Source organism: Athene cunicularia (genome assembly GCF_003259725.1).
Source record: "Athene cunicularia isolate RWA chromosome 3 unlocalized genomic scaffold, athCun1 chr3_part1, whole genome shotgun sequence".
Lineage (NCBI taxonomy): Eukaryota > Metazoa > Chordata > Aves > Strigiformes > Strigidae > Athene > Athene cunicularia.
Window position 1 is genome coordinate 61,952,325 of NW_020799097.1, and position 15,746 is coordinate 61,968,070.

A 15,746-nucleotide genomic window follows, 5' to 3' on the forward strand; every position below is an offset into this window, starting at 1 on the left:
TTTATCTTGACGATTTCCGATATAGAATGTAAGGCCAAAACACTTAAAGTGATATAAATGCATTACATTCTGTTATATATATTGTTGTTCTTGATGCATAGTCTCCTGCTTCTTCCATGGCAGTGACCATGAAGAGCGCTTCATATGTCTGACTATTTTTCTTTTTTTTTTAGTCTTTTGCTTTCTGTTGTATTCATTTCGGATGAAATACTGTTAAAATTTTAGATTCATGGATCAAGATAATATTGCCTCTATCTCTTGGGCTGTGCTCCACTTAAACTGATTCTGCTGGAGTAAAATTAAGATTTTTATATTCTTTTGCAAAGAAAAGTTCCTTAACATACAGTATTTTGATAAAAGTCGTTTTCACTATATACCAATGTTCTTGCTCTTTTCCCCACGCCTTTTCCCAAATACTTCACCTAAGATTTGAGTTGTCTGCTGTTTTGGCTTTGGTACATGTACAGAAGAGATGTCGGGCAGTCTCGGGCTGAGTGGTAGCCCAACTCCCCGTCTTATGATCCTCCTCGCTGGGTCAAGGTGTGTGTTAGGAGGGTCAGCTTCAGTGTGCACGGGCAGACTGGACCCTTCCTGGCTGCCTTAGGTTTGCTGTGCATGCATTGAGCAGCCCTCCTGTGCCTTCACAGTTGCCCATGCTTTCCCTCAGAAGCACTCAATTTTACTCTGCGCATACAATATGTTCATTCTAGGCAGTTCCTGTGGGCACTGCAGAAGAGGTTGAGAGGCCACTGCGGCTCAGCCCCAGCTGCTGCTGCCACCAGGGCATTTTACATAGTTCACATTATGCTATTATATTGGAAGAGATAGGCCAAGAGTGCTGGGTGAAGATTGGAAAGCTGTGGTAGCAGGCTGTCTATAGACGGCAGTTTCTGTAGCCGCTGTTAGTTCAAAGTTATTCAGCAGGCTCATCCATTCACAAACGTCAAGCTGTTCAGAATTATCAACTTCAGTCAGAGAAGTGCATTTTCCTGAGGTGTCTAATGACATCCTCAAATGAGCTGAGGAAAGATTATCCCTGGAGCTATGGAAAAAGTTTCAGTAATCTTTACTGCGTCCTAATATAGTTGGTAAGAGTTGTAACATATTTAACGGGCAAGTTTAAATATTATTTCTATATATATGTGTACACACTTTATTTCTGTTAAGTCTGGCAACATGGCTTCAACCAAGTAACCTATTTTTCTATCATACAGGATGCAGACACCTCCCCTCCCCACACAGAGTTAACTTAAATGAGTCATAGTGTAGTCGCTTCTGCTACTTGTCTCATTTAAGGGACAGATGTATGCAATGGCATTAATAGGCAATTTTCTACTAGTATGTTTAATTTTATCATTTTCATTTCTCAGGATGTGATCTTCATGGTGAGCTGGTGGGAAAACTGAGTTGTAAATCACCCCAATGGATGCAGACAGTGATGTTGCATTGGACATTTTAATCACAAATGTAGTGTGTGTTTTTAGAACAAGATGTCATTTAAACTTGAGGAAGATCGCATTAGAGGGAGCAAATGTTATATACAAGCGTGATGTTGGGGTAAGAGATTCAACATACCTTGGTTATCTGGTTTTATGAATTTTCCTTAAGCTAAACATTCTTGTGTGTGATACATAGAGAAAAGCATAGCTTTATTTCTGTATTTCTGTCTTGATAGGCTTTTAGTCTGTCATACACTAAACATACAGTAAGGGGGGGTAAATAAAAAAAGAAGTAAAGGGGTAAATATTGTCTCAGAAGACACTGACTAGTGAGGTGAATACTGGGTATAAGGTATGTGGTGAGACTTCTTACACCTTAGGGTCTATTTTGCCTCTCAAAATTTGATGGTTTTGTCAAGAAAATATATCCTGATGAGGTGTCGGCAACATGAAAGTCACTGTGATAAGAAAAAAATTAGAACAATTCTTGTGGCTTTCAGCTTTTTATTCAGAGGAAAATACCTTCATTTCATCTGTTTTGTAAACACTGAATCACTGGCTGAGATATTCCATGCTTATTTTGCTCTTCTCCAGAGCTGTTTTGGTTTTTTTTTTTAACTACTGAAAAAGATGAAAGAACAGTTCAAGGCTATAAAAAATAAAGGAAGTATGAGTGTAACAGTTGATTTGTATAACAGTTGATTTTTTTTTTTTTCCAGTATGAAATGGAACTATCACTAATTCCTAATTCTTCCATTTTTATTTTTCTTTTTAGAAAGTATTAATGAAGCTTAGGAAGCCTAGGATTACGGCCACAATTTGGTCCTCAGGAAAAGTTATTTGCACAGGAGCCACAAGGTAAGTTCACGAAGATTCTTTCTCTAGCTGTAAATTCTCGTATCTTTTAAAACATAATGTTGTAAGTGAAGATGGCAAGAGGCAGTACTTGCCACTGTCAAGATTCACTCACCCTGGATCACATGTAGATCCTTGCCAAGCTGTGTATTTGGGAGGAAGTTTCCTATGTGAAGTGGCTGCCTCAGACTGAGTTGAAATCTTCAGCAACATCAGTTCAGCCTTCTGGGAGAGCAGCAGGGAAAACTACTTTATGAAGAAAATCCTAGAGATTTTGTTTGAGAACTATTTAAGAATTCTGTATTTTTAGCCAGGACTTGAAATTTGGGAAATGGTGACCTCTTCTGAGGAATATCTCTTACACTTTCCTGAAAACCCACCTGAATTTAATCAAGTTATACAGTGTTGAGGGACTAGGAAGAAGCAAAAGCCTACTTGCTGTTCAGATACATCTGAGATTTGCTAAAGTCTTAACAGCTGAATTCCTTTAAGATTTGTCTGCATTATGGAGTAAGAATAAGTTACGACTGTAAATTTGCATACTTTCTGTGTATCATCTCTGTCTCTAAATAGAAAATTATTAACTCTGGACTACCATGATCATATTTGTCTCTTAAGTGTATTTAGGGTCATGTATGATCAGAATATGTCTCCTGCTTCACTTGAAGCCAAGTGCCAAAGTATTCTTCAAACAGGGGATAAAGGACTCCATTTTAACTATCTAGATATTCAAATGTAATACATACAGTAGGATAAAATGAAGGCTGTCCATGTGATCATGGTTCATGTGCTACATCATGAAATGGTTTATTTTATAGTCTGAGTAGCTGTTGTGGTATGTGTGCACACAAATATATACTCTGTTTCTGTTAATGCTAGATTCTTTTCTTTCTCCTTACAGTGAAGAAGAAGCTAAATTTGGTGCCAGACGATTAGCTCGTAGTCTACAGAAACTAGGTTTTCAGGTAATTCTGATGAAAAAGACTTGTATGACTCAACCAATGCCTGGTAGTCCCTTTTTTTGCAAGAAACAAAAACGAGAGAGCATAACAATTTAGCAGTGAGCGTGTTTTCACTCGGATGCCCCTTTTGTGTCAGCATACGCTTTCCAGATGCTGGTTAAAGAGAAGCTGTTTTATTTTGTGGATTTGAGTTTCATTTAGCAGCTGAGAGTAGTGCTTCTTCACTGGCTAATGAACAACAAAATTTGTTTAATAAATGAACCACCCACAGACGTTTCTTGGATAGAATTTACAGTATCTTGAAAGATTTTATTTGGAAGGAGTGCTAAAGAGTATGAACCTAACTCTCATTTCAACATAAGTTTTCCTCATTTCTGATGGAATAGCAGATACATATCCGTCTTGTTAAGGGCAAATTTGAGCCTCTTTAATTAAAAAGAGGGGTAAAAAAAGTGCTTCTGTGCTGTTAGGTTGTCCAGTGGGAAGTAAGCCAAATAAAATACTTAGGACATGACACCTCTCTTTTTTTCTGGGTTTGGGTTAACATTACTAGTCAAAACCACCATTTGCATTTCATAGCAAAGGTTGAAAAGCAGCAACGTGAATGATTTAAAATGACATGTTTTAGTACTCTAAAACTTCCTGTTAGTCAGTTGTAATGTTTGCCCACAGTTTCAGTTTACGGACAGACACGGTGGCTGCCCTTTGGCAGGGAAAGGCTACCTTTGATTCTAGTACATAAAGGTAGTGGTGATAGGCTATCCTGGTAATGCTGTATCAGAGCCAAGCAGAAGTTAAAACACTCTTACTGTTAGGAATGCATACATTAGACCTAGCCTCTTAAACCTGGACTGGAACATTAGATCAGTGAGGTGAACAGTGCTTCCATGGTGGATGCACCAAGTTTTATAACAAAAGTGAGCAGTTTATGTGGAATGTATTTTGAAGGTTAAATTGGTAGTTGACCTTTCATAAGGAGAAGTTGCTTCTACTGGTAGTATCCTTCTAAAAAGTTTTGACTGAGGAATGGTCATTTAAGTTCAGGCAATCTCGGAAAATGATATAAAGTTTCTTCAGTGATGTTGCCAACACTGACTTCTCAGCAGGGCATTTGTTTGCTTAGGAATTGTCTGTTGGCTATTTTGTTGTCATCTAAAATATCTGTGGTAAAGAATAACTGAAAGCCAGTAGTTTCAGCTGGGTTTCAGAAAGTGACAGAGTAGAGAAACAGCTTGCCATACTGGCCAGTGGAGATTCAAAACAAAACAAGCTTCACCTTTTTTTTTTTGTCTTATCTTTAATAAAAATGGTGTATAGCAGCAAGGCATTAAAGAAGTTTTCAGATTGTGTAAGATTGTTCTAACAATGAAATTTGAGCTTTTAATCTGTTTATTTTTATGTTTCATGAGCTATTTACTTTAGTCTATTTTCAGTTTGGTGGTGTTTAGTACGGCAACATGAGTTGTTTCTGTGTCTCACTCCTAAGCTTTACAATAGCCATGTAATACTACTGTGAAGTATTTAGTTCAACAGTTACTGTACCATAGAAGGATAAAGTGATTTGAGTCCTTTGAGTACTGTTTAGTTTCCTATTAGAAATGCATGAATCCCAAGGTTTTCATTTTGAAATCTCATCAAAATATTCTAATTAATATTCTTTTTTTCTCAACCCATACATCTGCCTTGCTGTAAACTGAATTTGTAATGGCTTTTTTCCCCTCTCTTTTGAAAAGGTAATTTTCACAGATTTTAAAGTTGTGAATGTTTTAGCAGTGTGCAACATGCCCTTTGAGATCAGATTGCCAGAATTTACGAAGAATAACAGACCTCATGCGAGGTACGGTAGAATTTTAAAGAATTATAGTCTTGGTATACTTCTTAAAATTTTCTTTTTCGGTTCTAGATCTGTCTTTTTTACCTTTTATTTTGTTTTCTAGTTATGAACCAGAACTTCATCCTGCCGTGTGTTACAGAATAAAAACTCTCAGAGCTACCTTACAGATTTTTTCCACAGGCAGTATCACAGTTACAGGTATTTTGATGTCAAAAATAAATATTTAACTTGTTGGGAATATTTAACTTTAGGGCCGGTAGGTTTAGGAAAGGAAGATGGTTAAAACAGTCAAAAGATACGTTGAAGGGATTTTGTTTACCAGTGCTAGCACCTAGTTTGGTTTTGAGTGAAAGTGCCACAAGAATATTAGAGAAAGTGTTATTATTGGTAGGCTCAAAAATTACTTTGAATGTACATAGACTGTTTTTTTAATAAAACCAAAATTAAGATAGGACTTGAGAATACAGGTATTTATTTAAATATTTGGATTTTGTTCCTTTTTTTTCATAGTCCTTTAAACTACACTGCATGTAGCATTAACGTCCCTTTCATAAATACAATGTTGCCAAACTGGAGATTTATGGAAACTTGTATCATAGTACAGCATTTTGTCATAACTGAAGTTTACCAATACTTGCAGTTTTTCAGACTTGTACCTTCTTCTCTTAAAGCTCTGCTGAGAGAGAACTACCACCTGAATCAGAGGCATCAGTGATTTTTCCCATGTAATCAGAGACATGATAGTCCTGGGTCTTGGAGATGCCGTGCCATGTTTTTTCCTCTTTCTTAGTAATTTTAATTTTCCATTCTTTGTTATGTTAGCTTTTGAGGTGTTCACCACAGGTTTCCAGATCTAAGAAGTCCATTTTTCTTAGAGAATACCTTCTAAAATGGTACAGAACCTAAAAACATCACTTTATATCACATCTGTGGGAGTTCTGTCTTGCAGTTGTTAGAGCTTAGCTACTGGTTCAGAAGTTCAGTAGGGATTTTTTAAAGCCTAGGTATTTGTTAAGGAATTATGGGGAACTTTTCTCACAAGATATCAGGAGCAGTGTTTTTTAAAGAAGACAAACTCCATCAGATTTAGTAATTTGAAAATAGAGGGCTAAAAATTATTTCAAGATTGCAATATATGTTCTGAACAGAGCAACTGGTCTAGCCAAAACTAGAAACTAAATTCAAAATAAAGAAGTAGCTTGAGTATCACTGCAATAATAAAAGGCTCTCAGAGTGTCTTGTCAGCCTCCTAATGAGACTGAGCCTTTCTTTGAGATTCTTAATACCCCATATATGGGACAAAATCACTTTCATATTTCCAGAATTGTCCTTTCAAATATGAAGGCAAATATAGTAAACATCAAACTTTTACTTCCTTCTGGATTACTTGTTACAGGGTTTTTGAAATATTTCAGACCTGTTTGTTTTGAAGGCTTCTGTTTTGCCTAGGCCTTTCTTCTAGGGGAAAAAAAGTGTTCACTGCCTTACACTTCTTGTTCTAAAAATGTTTTAAATTACTTTTCAACCTTACTGTACTCCCTCTCAAGTGCATTCAGATGAGGTTCCTTTTGACCATTCATGTTTCTGTAGAACTAGTACTTGACATGCCACTAACTCATATTTGAGATACATAATTAGAAATGTTACTAAAAAAAAGAAAGGTTTTTTTTAAATGGGACAAGTCTAAAAAGATTTAGAGTTACACTGAGAAAAGATAATAAAAATAACTGATATGTGGTAGGAAGAAGTATTAATTTTCTTCCTCCAAAATGAGCGATGAGGGGGTTGTTTGGGGCGGGGGTGTGTTTTGTTTTTCTTTTGTTTTTCTTCTCTTATATTCCCTGCAATGACGATCCACTTTTTTACATCTCTTCAACCCTACAGGGAGTAACATTTTTTAACAAGAATTTTTGTCTACTCATATTCTCACTTTCTGAAGGCTTTCTCTAGAACTTGCATTTCTATAATAGCAGACAAATTTAAGGAAGATGTAGTATCTGACCCGAAGGCAGGTATCTCACTAGGCTTGTTTTAGATGAGTGCTTAACCAACTTGAAAGGTTTGAAAATACAGGAAGAATCCATTTCACTTTCTTTCTGACTCAGTGTGTAAATTAAAAGAGTATTTCCATAATTTCTCAATGAGGTAATTCGTAACAAGTTATTTATGATTTTTGGGAACCATTTTGAACAGTTCTTTAGACTTTAAAAGTTTCTTCCAAGTATAAAGTGAGGTAAAAAATAACCTCTGAGTTCAAATAACCCCTGAGTTCACAGTCACTAAAGCATGTGAGAAATTGCTGTTTTCATTTATCTGCATCACCAAACTTTATCCAGGATAAATTTCTTCTGGCATGCTACTGCTCATTTATTTGTTGTCTTGATTGTTCATTACATAAAATGATCTAGTACCATTAGAAGGCATTGCTAGTTCATTCTACCTTTTTCCCCAGTGCTCATAGATCATGTTAGATAACCTTCATATTCTTCATCCTAAGACAATAAGCATTCCTTGGCTTGCAGGTTGTGTCCTGAGATCAGTGGTAGAACTATTTGCAAATTCCAGACTGGAAAGAAATAATCTATAATTTTCAAATATAAAATAACCTTGCTTTGGTTAAATCCAGCATTATTTAGCAGTAGTTTTTGTTGGTAGGTTTTTAAACGAAGAGATAAAAATGGCTAGGCTTTGAGTAATACAGATTCCTAAAAGATTAGCATAATTAGAACTATTTCTTTTACCTCTGCCACTGAGCCTCTGACGTCTTCTCTGGGGTGACTGCTTAAGCCAGTAAATCAAAAAGCACCCCAGTTGTTATGAAATTAAACTACAGTATTTATGTAATTACAGTCTAGCTATTGACCCCAGTGTAGAACATGCTACAGATTTCATGTGAGAGTATCTTCTTGTAAGTAAAAGTGATCAGAGTAACACCTTCTTAAATTGGGACAAATGGAGGAGAAATTATTTCTGTATACAATACAAAGTTGTGGTAGCTAAAAATACTATTTTACAGATACTATTGTTTTAATTTCTGATTTTTCTATTCCTACTACTTTTTTTTTTTTAATATGTCTCAGGGCCAAACGTAAAAGCTGTTGCCAGTGCTGTGGAACAGATTTACCCATTCGTGTTTGAAAGCAGGAAATAAATTTTATAATTCACCACTTGATGGTTAGCTTTCCTAACCAAGCACCTTTAAAGACTGCTGCACATTGGACTAAAAGCAAAAAGGAAAACTGGACCAACCATAGCAGAAGAATACGGACTCTTTTACTTGCTCATGGCGACAGTATAAACTCCAGTTCTTTTGGATTTTACTCTTAACAGTGCTGTATTGTAAAAAAGGAAGTTTACAAGATATGAAATTGCTGCTTTTAAAAAGACATTCTATTTATTTTTGCAGTAATTTCTGTGTATTCATAAGCAAAGCTGTCACGATGTGCACTACCTTTAAAACATTATTTTTCTTTTTTTAGTTTGAGCTTGTGTTTTATTTGTCTTTTACATTTTTGTATGCTGAATATTGGGCACCAAAGAAGCTGTAAAAGTTATCTTTTTCACCTGATGAATGTGCACAAATAAAAGTTTGGAAAATATTTCTCTTCATACCTGTTCTGTTATATTCCTTTCCCTTTTTCTATTACAGTTAAAATTGTATAGTTGCAAATTAATTCGAAACAATGTAAGAATAGTCTTTTGCTGATACCTTCTGTTTCTATTTGTAGTATGTGTAAAACTTTGTGCGTGGGTTAGATTGAAATCTATAGTAGTTACAGATGTTTATCTGAGGGTGAAATTTGGTTTGTTCCCATTTCTCTTAACTACATGCCAGACTTCAAGTATTTTCTTGCTGTTACGTGAAGAGAAGACATTTCTAAATGTAAAGGTCTACAGCAAGTGCTTTCCTGTAGATGATGAGAAAATCTTATCAACTAAAGAAGCTACTGTAGAAAAATCAACTGCCTTGTCCACCTACTGGATGCAAAAGGAAAAAATTTACTATGTGAGCTTCAGTTTACAGGAAAGTGGTGTTGTGCTTCAACTTGAGAAGATGGTATGGTCACGCTAATCCAGCCCCAGCCTATTGCTGAATGGTTAACACAGACCTTTTCTACACTCTTCTTACTGTATAATAGTTTCATGACAGGAGCTGCCAACAAGCAATGAAGCTTGATTCGGGCATGTGTTATTATTGGTATTAATCTTGGACTTGGAAGCCAGTAGATGTTTCTCTCAATAAGTGCACATTTGAAGCAAAAGAGAGGTGAATGCTTAAAAGTAACTGCAAATGCTACTTTTAAAAAGATACAATAAATATGTATAAATGTATGTATGTCTTATTTCCCTATCTCACTGAAGAGAAATGTAATGCTACTATTGTGTGCTGCAGGTAATACGCAATCTTAGTGGGCGCTAAAAATAGTAAACCATGAGCTGTTACTGCACCAGAAGTCACAGCTGCAAAAGAAAGATGGAAGAACGTCCTTCAAAAAACAAATGCCTAGCATAATGTATTTAATCTATCTGAGGGGATGCTTTAGAAGTTGGGGCTGCCTCTATTGACTTTATTTAATTGTGGAAAGGAAGGAGTCGTCTGGGAAATGCTTAACCAAACCCCTCAGAACAAAAAGAAAGAAGCAACAATTTGCCACAAGCCTTATGCAATACATTCATAGAAGTCCTTTCAAGCTCAGTGTAGGTAGGAAAGAGGATTTATAGTCACAAAGTTCCTGAGTTCAGCAGTCATGGAATTCGTGATAAAGAGCAGAGAAAGATCTTTATATGCAAGAAAAATGTTATATATGCAAGCTTCCCATTTTGTGAAGAAGATAGTGTAGACTTCAGCACTCCTGACACTAATGAGGATTTTGTGAAAAGTCATAGGGAGCAATGGACAAACCACCACTGGGGAACACCAGTGTATTACAGTTACCATTTTAAAAAGAAAAAGCATAAGGTAACAACAATGAACAAAATTGTAATGGGTTTTCCAGGAACAAAGTAGTCCTAAACTGATGAATGAGTATTTGGCCATTATATCTTAGAATAGCTCTCAGATGAGGATTGTCTATTCTTTCTGTTGATCAAATTGCAAAGCACTTGAATGCCACTGGTGAACTTCTGGAGCTTTTATGAAGCATATGTGTCTCCTAAATTTATCTTATGGAGAAAGAGGAATGTTTTGCTTTTTTGTTAGCACTGTCACATAGTATGAAATCTGCCTGTTAGAACAAAAATGAAAAGTAATAATAAGCCGCAGTGTATTAAAAGGGGAACTGTTTCTTCTGAAGCATGGCTTATATCCATGCTAGTAGTTTGAGGACTTTGTTAACAATCCGTAAGGGAGGCGAAGAGCACACTGCTAAACTTGCAGCACAGTATTGAGGAGAGCAACAGCAAATAAAAGACTCCTTGAAATATATGCTCACCTAGCCTTCTAGCTCCAAAGGAGCCTCAAACTGTGACAAGTACCCTTTAAAAGCTCTGATGATGATGATGGGTATTTGGCAGTGTACTCATATACTCGGGGATATCACTTATTTCCCATCACTGCTCTAAATCAGTGGGTCCCCACCTCAGTCTGGACTAAGCCTTGCTGCTGCTGCTCATTTTTATGTGCATGCATGTACACAGACCCTTCTTCCCCATCCTCACAGATTAGTCTTTGTTTCCTTTGCCATGTTGTGCTGCCTCCACCGAGGTTCTCGCTATCAACTCTTGCAGTCATGATGTGGACCCTAGGCCAGACAGCATGCCCCAGCATCCTGGCTCTGGCCTCTGGTGTGAGGAGCAGTGCTTTGTATTAAATTCATCTGTTAATCAATCAGCTCTTCCTCAATGGCCATGTTTTCTAGAGCACTGTTCATCTGTCCCTGGATTCTCCGGGTGGATCCCATGCAAAACTGCACAGTGCTCAGCTGTGGCTGTAGCAGCACCATAAAAAGTTTAATTCACATTCCTTAGAAGGGTTGATTCTATTTATACAACCTACTAAGGGCTCCTTTTTTTCAGTAGAGTGATAACTCTGACTCATTGCTAGCTTGGGAGCTGTCATAGCCACTAGATCTTTTCCTGCATTTTCTAGTTCCATTTTACCATTCTCTGACTTGCAATTAGCGTTGCCAGAGAAACTTGCACTTACACTTTCAGAACTGTATCCTGCTTTTTTCAGACCCTTGTCACAAATTTCTGAAGCTCTGAATTCCAACCCAGTCTCTCCCAGTTTAGTATTGCCTGCAAATTTAATAAGCATATTCTATTCTGTCATCCGTCCATTAATGAAAATACTGAATAATTTTAGATCTGTGGCAAATTTTTTTGTGGAGTTCTTCAAAGATCCAGGGATGTGATTTCTAAGACATGTCCCTTTTTTCCCTTGTATTTTCATAGTTGATGAGGTTGTGACAGCCAGTTCTGCATCATCAGATGTGCAGGCTTTGTTATAAAAGATGAGTACAATTAGGGTTACATTTATAGGGCTATACAGGGCTAAGTCTGTAGGACTACAATTAAGACTTGTTATCATGATTTTAAAAGCCCTTGACTACAGCATCATCACCTTTTGGAGGTATTTGAAGCTATTACAGTCTCTATAGTTAAACCAGTGTTGAAAGTATGCCTTCTTCAGAAAGATGGTATTTTTATTTACTTGTTTCTGCACTAGATGTGCATGGAGAAAATTTAGAAGAGCTTGCAATGAACCCAAAACCTGTAAGGTGGGGAGACAATTTCTGTGGTATTTTCTGAGTTAAATTTATTTTTGTAAGAACTCTCACAAAATATATTACAGCAGAGTTTTTTTGGGGGGAAGATGTAGTGTTGAGAAAGATTTTGCAGAAGCCCCTTTCACTAAATGTGATGTAGTAAAAATTCTAAGCCGGTATGAGCTTGGGTTCCATGTGCAACTGTCAGCTATCTAGGGGCAACCACAGCCAATGGCAGGTAATCCACTACCTGGTAAAGTCACAGATCAGGAAATGGATGAATTTTCTGCTATGTAGTCTTTCTACAAATACATTATATTACTTGATTTAATCTCAGGCACTTTTTAGTATAATGATGTTGATAAACAGCATATGTGGAAGACTACCCAGAGTCACCTTAATATTTCTTCTAGAGCTGATATAGTAGAATGCATGATACTGGTAACTGTCCTCCAGCCGAAACATGAAACAAGTGGAGAGATTTCAGTAAAAATCAATGCTAAAAAACTGAGGAAGATACTAACATGCAGAAACCCAGAAAATGGTGGGTTCAGACTCTAGTTTTTGACAAGATCATTTCAGAAGCATTCAGAACTGATAGTAAAATTTGTAGGTTTTATAAAAAGAAAATATTACTGTTGATTTAAGAGAAAAGTTTTACAGTATTAACAGGTCCAGCCTGCAGCCCTTTGCTAGCACTTAAGTTTTTCTAGAACTTTTTCTTTACTTCAACAAATGCTTGCCAGGCTCCCAGATTTGACCCATACTCATTAGGCAACACATGGCACTGACCATGTATACCATATCTTATTATTCTTTCCATTTCAGTAATAGAAAGTGGTGTTTTCTCTAGCAAGGAAGCATTGTTATTTTTCAAAACTATTATTTGCTTGAGCATACTATGGTTTTAAAAAATGAAATTCAGGCTGTGTATCACAATGTGAACTGTGCCCAAACTGCAAAAATCAGGATGTTGAACTGAACATTCCAAATTAAAAAAAAAAAAACACCAAAAACCAAAACCACCATATCTTGTAGGTTTTGGCCACATTCTGGTTCTTAATTCCTCACACCTCCAAGTTAAATGTGAAAAATTAAGGTAAAAAAATTCAATCTTCCGTGCATGAAACATCTATGCTTAAAAACTTCATCTGTCCTTTTCCCCCCACCACCAGAGTCAATCTCTGACTTCACGTCCCCTCTGACTTCATGTGCCCTCTTCATCCATGGCTTCTCTCTCACCGCTTCAAAGCCAGCTCTCCAGCTCGCTCTATTTCACACGGCTATGAAGCTTTTATGTGTCTGAGCTCTAATGCATTTTGCATCCTTTTTCTGACTATTTGTAGAAGTTATAGGAATACTTTTTGCCAGTTCCTGCTGCTGCAGCACGGAGTAAACTGTTACTGCTTGGGTCAGGGAAGCACAAGAAGACTCTGCTATGGGCTCTCTCCCATGCAGAGGCAAGGGGACCTCTTCTCCTAGTCTCTTGTGACTGATATTTGAACTGTAGACCTCAAAATTCTAAGCAGATCTTCCAGTTTTTAGGGGAAAATTCCAAGTAATAGAAACCAAAGTTTTCCATGTCTGTGGAACACTTGGAAGCACCTGAGATCCACAGTGGAATTTTAGCTTGGGACAGGAACATGCTGATTCCCCATAGGGAATGAGAGCAAAAGGCTTTTAAGCTTACTGCTTCTGATGGGGCCTTTGGTCTGAGTCACCTACATCTCAGGTGCACAGTCCCACTGTGGGTGGATTGGTCTCTTGTTGTTTACAGACTATGTCAAAAAGGCTCATATGGACCCTTAGAAGAGGATTTTACTTAATCTTTGGTATGTTGTGTATGCCAAAAACTGCATCTTGCTGAGCCTGAAAGCTCTGTGGCACCCATGAGGTTATTGGGAGGACTGCTGGCTCTGGGATCAGGACAGAAAAATTAAGGCAGCCATAAACCGACCAGCTAGCCAGCGGCCTAGCAATTCAGAATTTCACTCGGTTTAGATGACATGGGATCCACATAGTTAAAAATCCTGCATTTTGATAAATACTTACCTGACCTTTGTACCAAAAGTCCAACAGGGTTTTGATATTGGTTCCCTTAAAGCTTATGATGCAGGAAAGTTTTGGTACAGATATGGCCAGTAGGTTCCCATTCTGAGGTAGATACATTTCCAGTGACTTCTGAGAAATCATGTCCTTGGCTTCAATAGGTTTTTTTCAGGTTTTGAACACATGCTCACTGTCTGAACAGACGTGCTTCTATAAGTTTACAGTGTCAGTATCTAGAAGTGTGACCATGAAAGAATATGATCAGAACTGATCTGCTCTGCTCAGAAGTAAAACTTTACCTAAATCACTAAGTCACTGTTCCTTCAGCGCAGGACACAGTCAGGTGGTTTTAATGCTACGGGATAGCAAATAAAGTGGGATCATGTGCTTAGTTCCAAGTAGTATCTGCACTCCAGCTGACAGTGTCAGTCTTGCTTCCTCAGTTAAATGCTGGAAGAAATGCTGCTGTGTGGCTGCTGAGACAGACTGCATGCTTTAAAGCATGCTGTTTTCTTTAAACAAAGAACCATTTATTTATCTGCTAATAAACACTTATCTACCAATCATTCTAACAAAATCTATTAATCTTCACTCTTTTATGTAAGCCATACAGATATCCCTTTGAAGAGGCTTGATGAGTACTTCAAGATACACTTGCCAAGCAATAACCAAGAATTCGATGTAATGTATGACTGCAGTTTCTGAACTCCCTTTGTGCTGCCCTCTACCACAAAATCCTCACTTTCTGAATCCAAAAGTCAAAGTCTAGTGTGCCCTGTGTTGAGAAATAAAATTACTTTGGCATCAACTCTGGTATCTTCAGCTTTCAACTTTCCTGGGACTGGGAAGCCAAAGAAATCCTATTATCCTCTTCTGTAAATCCACCCTCAACCTAGAGTAACTGATTATGCAAATATTCCCTTATTAAACGATTTGACTGTGTTTCTGAGGAGCATTTCACTGCATCCTGGCCCTCCCAGGAAACTACATGTAAAGTTCATCTTATAAACTGAGCATGTTCTGTGTTATAAATAAGTTCTGATGAACAAGATCCTTTCACAAGTCTTGTTAAGCTGGAGCCTAAATTAATTCATGAAGAGTTCACACCCAGTTGCTCTTCAGTAACATCACCCTTTACACTCCATAGTTGTCCATTTTTGCTCTATAGTGTTGTCTTCCCTAACATACTAGAGAGTTGTTAACCCTGCTCAGCCCCCTTTTTTGCTAGGCTAAACAAGTCTGTCTTTGGTGGAGACCTCTTGTGAGACTCTTCCTTCTCCTTTGCACCAAAGTCATTCTTTGCACCTCTTCCAGGCCAAACTCTTGGTTGAATATGAATAACTAGAATTGTGCACAATATTCCAATTTCCCTCCTGTATGTAAGAGGTGAGTAACCCCAGGGGAGGTGAGGGATGGTGGTTTGTAACAGACAGTGCCTAGATTTCCAGTAAGTTATAAACTACAACAATCTTTAATGTTGGCTGTAAACTGCCACTGAAAGAAGATCTACTAAGAAATTAAAGAGATAATATCTTGTGGATAATAAAGATAACATGTCCCATCAGCGTGTGAGCATCGCTGAACGTTTTTGTTTGGTTTTTTTTTCTTTTTAATCAGTCTTTTCCTGAAGGCTGCTTTGATTGCCCCGGGTCTAGTAGAGCTGCTCTTTCCCTCTCTTGGCAAGTTCCACCGGCACCAGTTTCTCTCTGCGCTGGGTCACGCAGCACAACGGGGTCTTCGTGTATTTTCTGGAGAAGAAAACAAAAAAAAACAAACCCACAAAGGTTTTGCCATCGAAAGCAGCCGCACACCGCTCTCCGGCTACATGCGCTGTCACTGAGAGCACGGCTGCCCGGCGGGACGCGCCGAGGGGGCCGAGCGCACCCCGGCAGGACACCCA

The 15,746-nt window shown here is 37.7% G+C and overlaps 2 protein-coding genes across 3 annotated transcripts in view; one reads left to right on the forward strand and one right to left on the reverse strand.

The window, feature by feature from the left end:
- Positions 1–209: 209 nt before the first annotated feature.
- On the forward strand, positions 210–9,422 carry TBPL1 (TATA-box binding protein like 1). Of its 2 annotated transcripts, XM_026845587.1 has the most exons (7): positions 210–540; positions 1,371–1,557; positions 2,215–2,297; positions 3,196–3,259; positions 4,990–5,093; positions 5,194–5,288; positions 8,171–9,422. In XM_026845587.1, the coding sequence occupies exons 2-7, from the start codon at positions 1,423–1,425 to the stop codon at positions 8,239–8,241; spliced, it is 552 nt and encodes a 183-aa protein (XP_026701388.1). In that variant the 5' UTR covers positions 210–540; positions 1,371–1,422; the 3' UTR covers positions 8,242–9,422. The 2 variants fall into 2 exon arrangements, with proteins under 2 accessions (XP_026701388.1, XP_026701387.1); XM_026845586.1 differs by having other exon boundaries at positions 211–1,557.
- Positions 9,423–15,321: 5,899 nt separating this feature from the next.
- SLC2A12 (solute carrier family 2 member 12) overlaps positions 15,322–15,746 on the reverse strand; it is a 30,015-nt gene continuing 29,590 nt past the window's right edge. The window contains exon 5 of the mRNA XM_026845315.1: positions 15,322–15,594. Coding sequence (XP_026701116.1) covers positions 15,498–15,594 — 97 coding nt within the window. The 3' untranslated portion in view covers positions 15,322–15,497. The remainder of the gene's footprint in view (positions 15,595–15,746) is intronic.

What these genes read in the sequence shown, in the direction of transcription:
- TBPL1 (XM_026845587.1), top strand. Translation starts at nt 1,423, where the DNA reads ATGGATGCAGACAGTGATGTTGCATTGGACATTTTAATCACAAATGTA. An exon ending in TATACAAGCGTGATGTTGGG is followed by an intron (nt 1,558 to 2,214) that starts GTAAGAGATTCA and finishes TTTTCTTTTTAG; the next exon opens with AAAGTATTAATGAAGCTTAG. An exon ending in AGGCAGTATCACAGTTACAG is followed by an intron (nt 5,289 to 8,170) that starts GTATTTTGATGT and finishes AATATGTCTCAG; the next exon opens with GGCCAAACGTAAAAGCTGTT.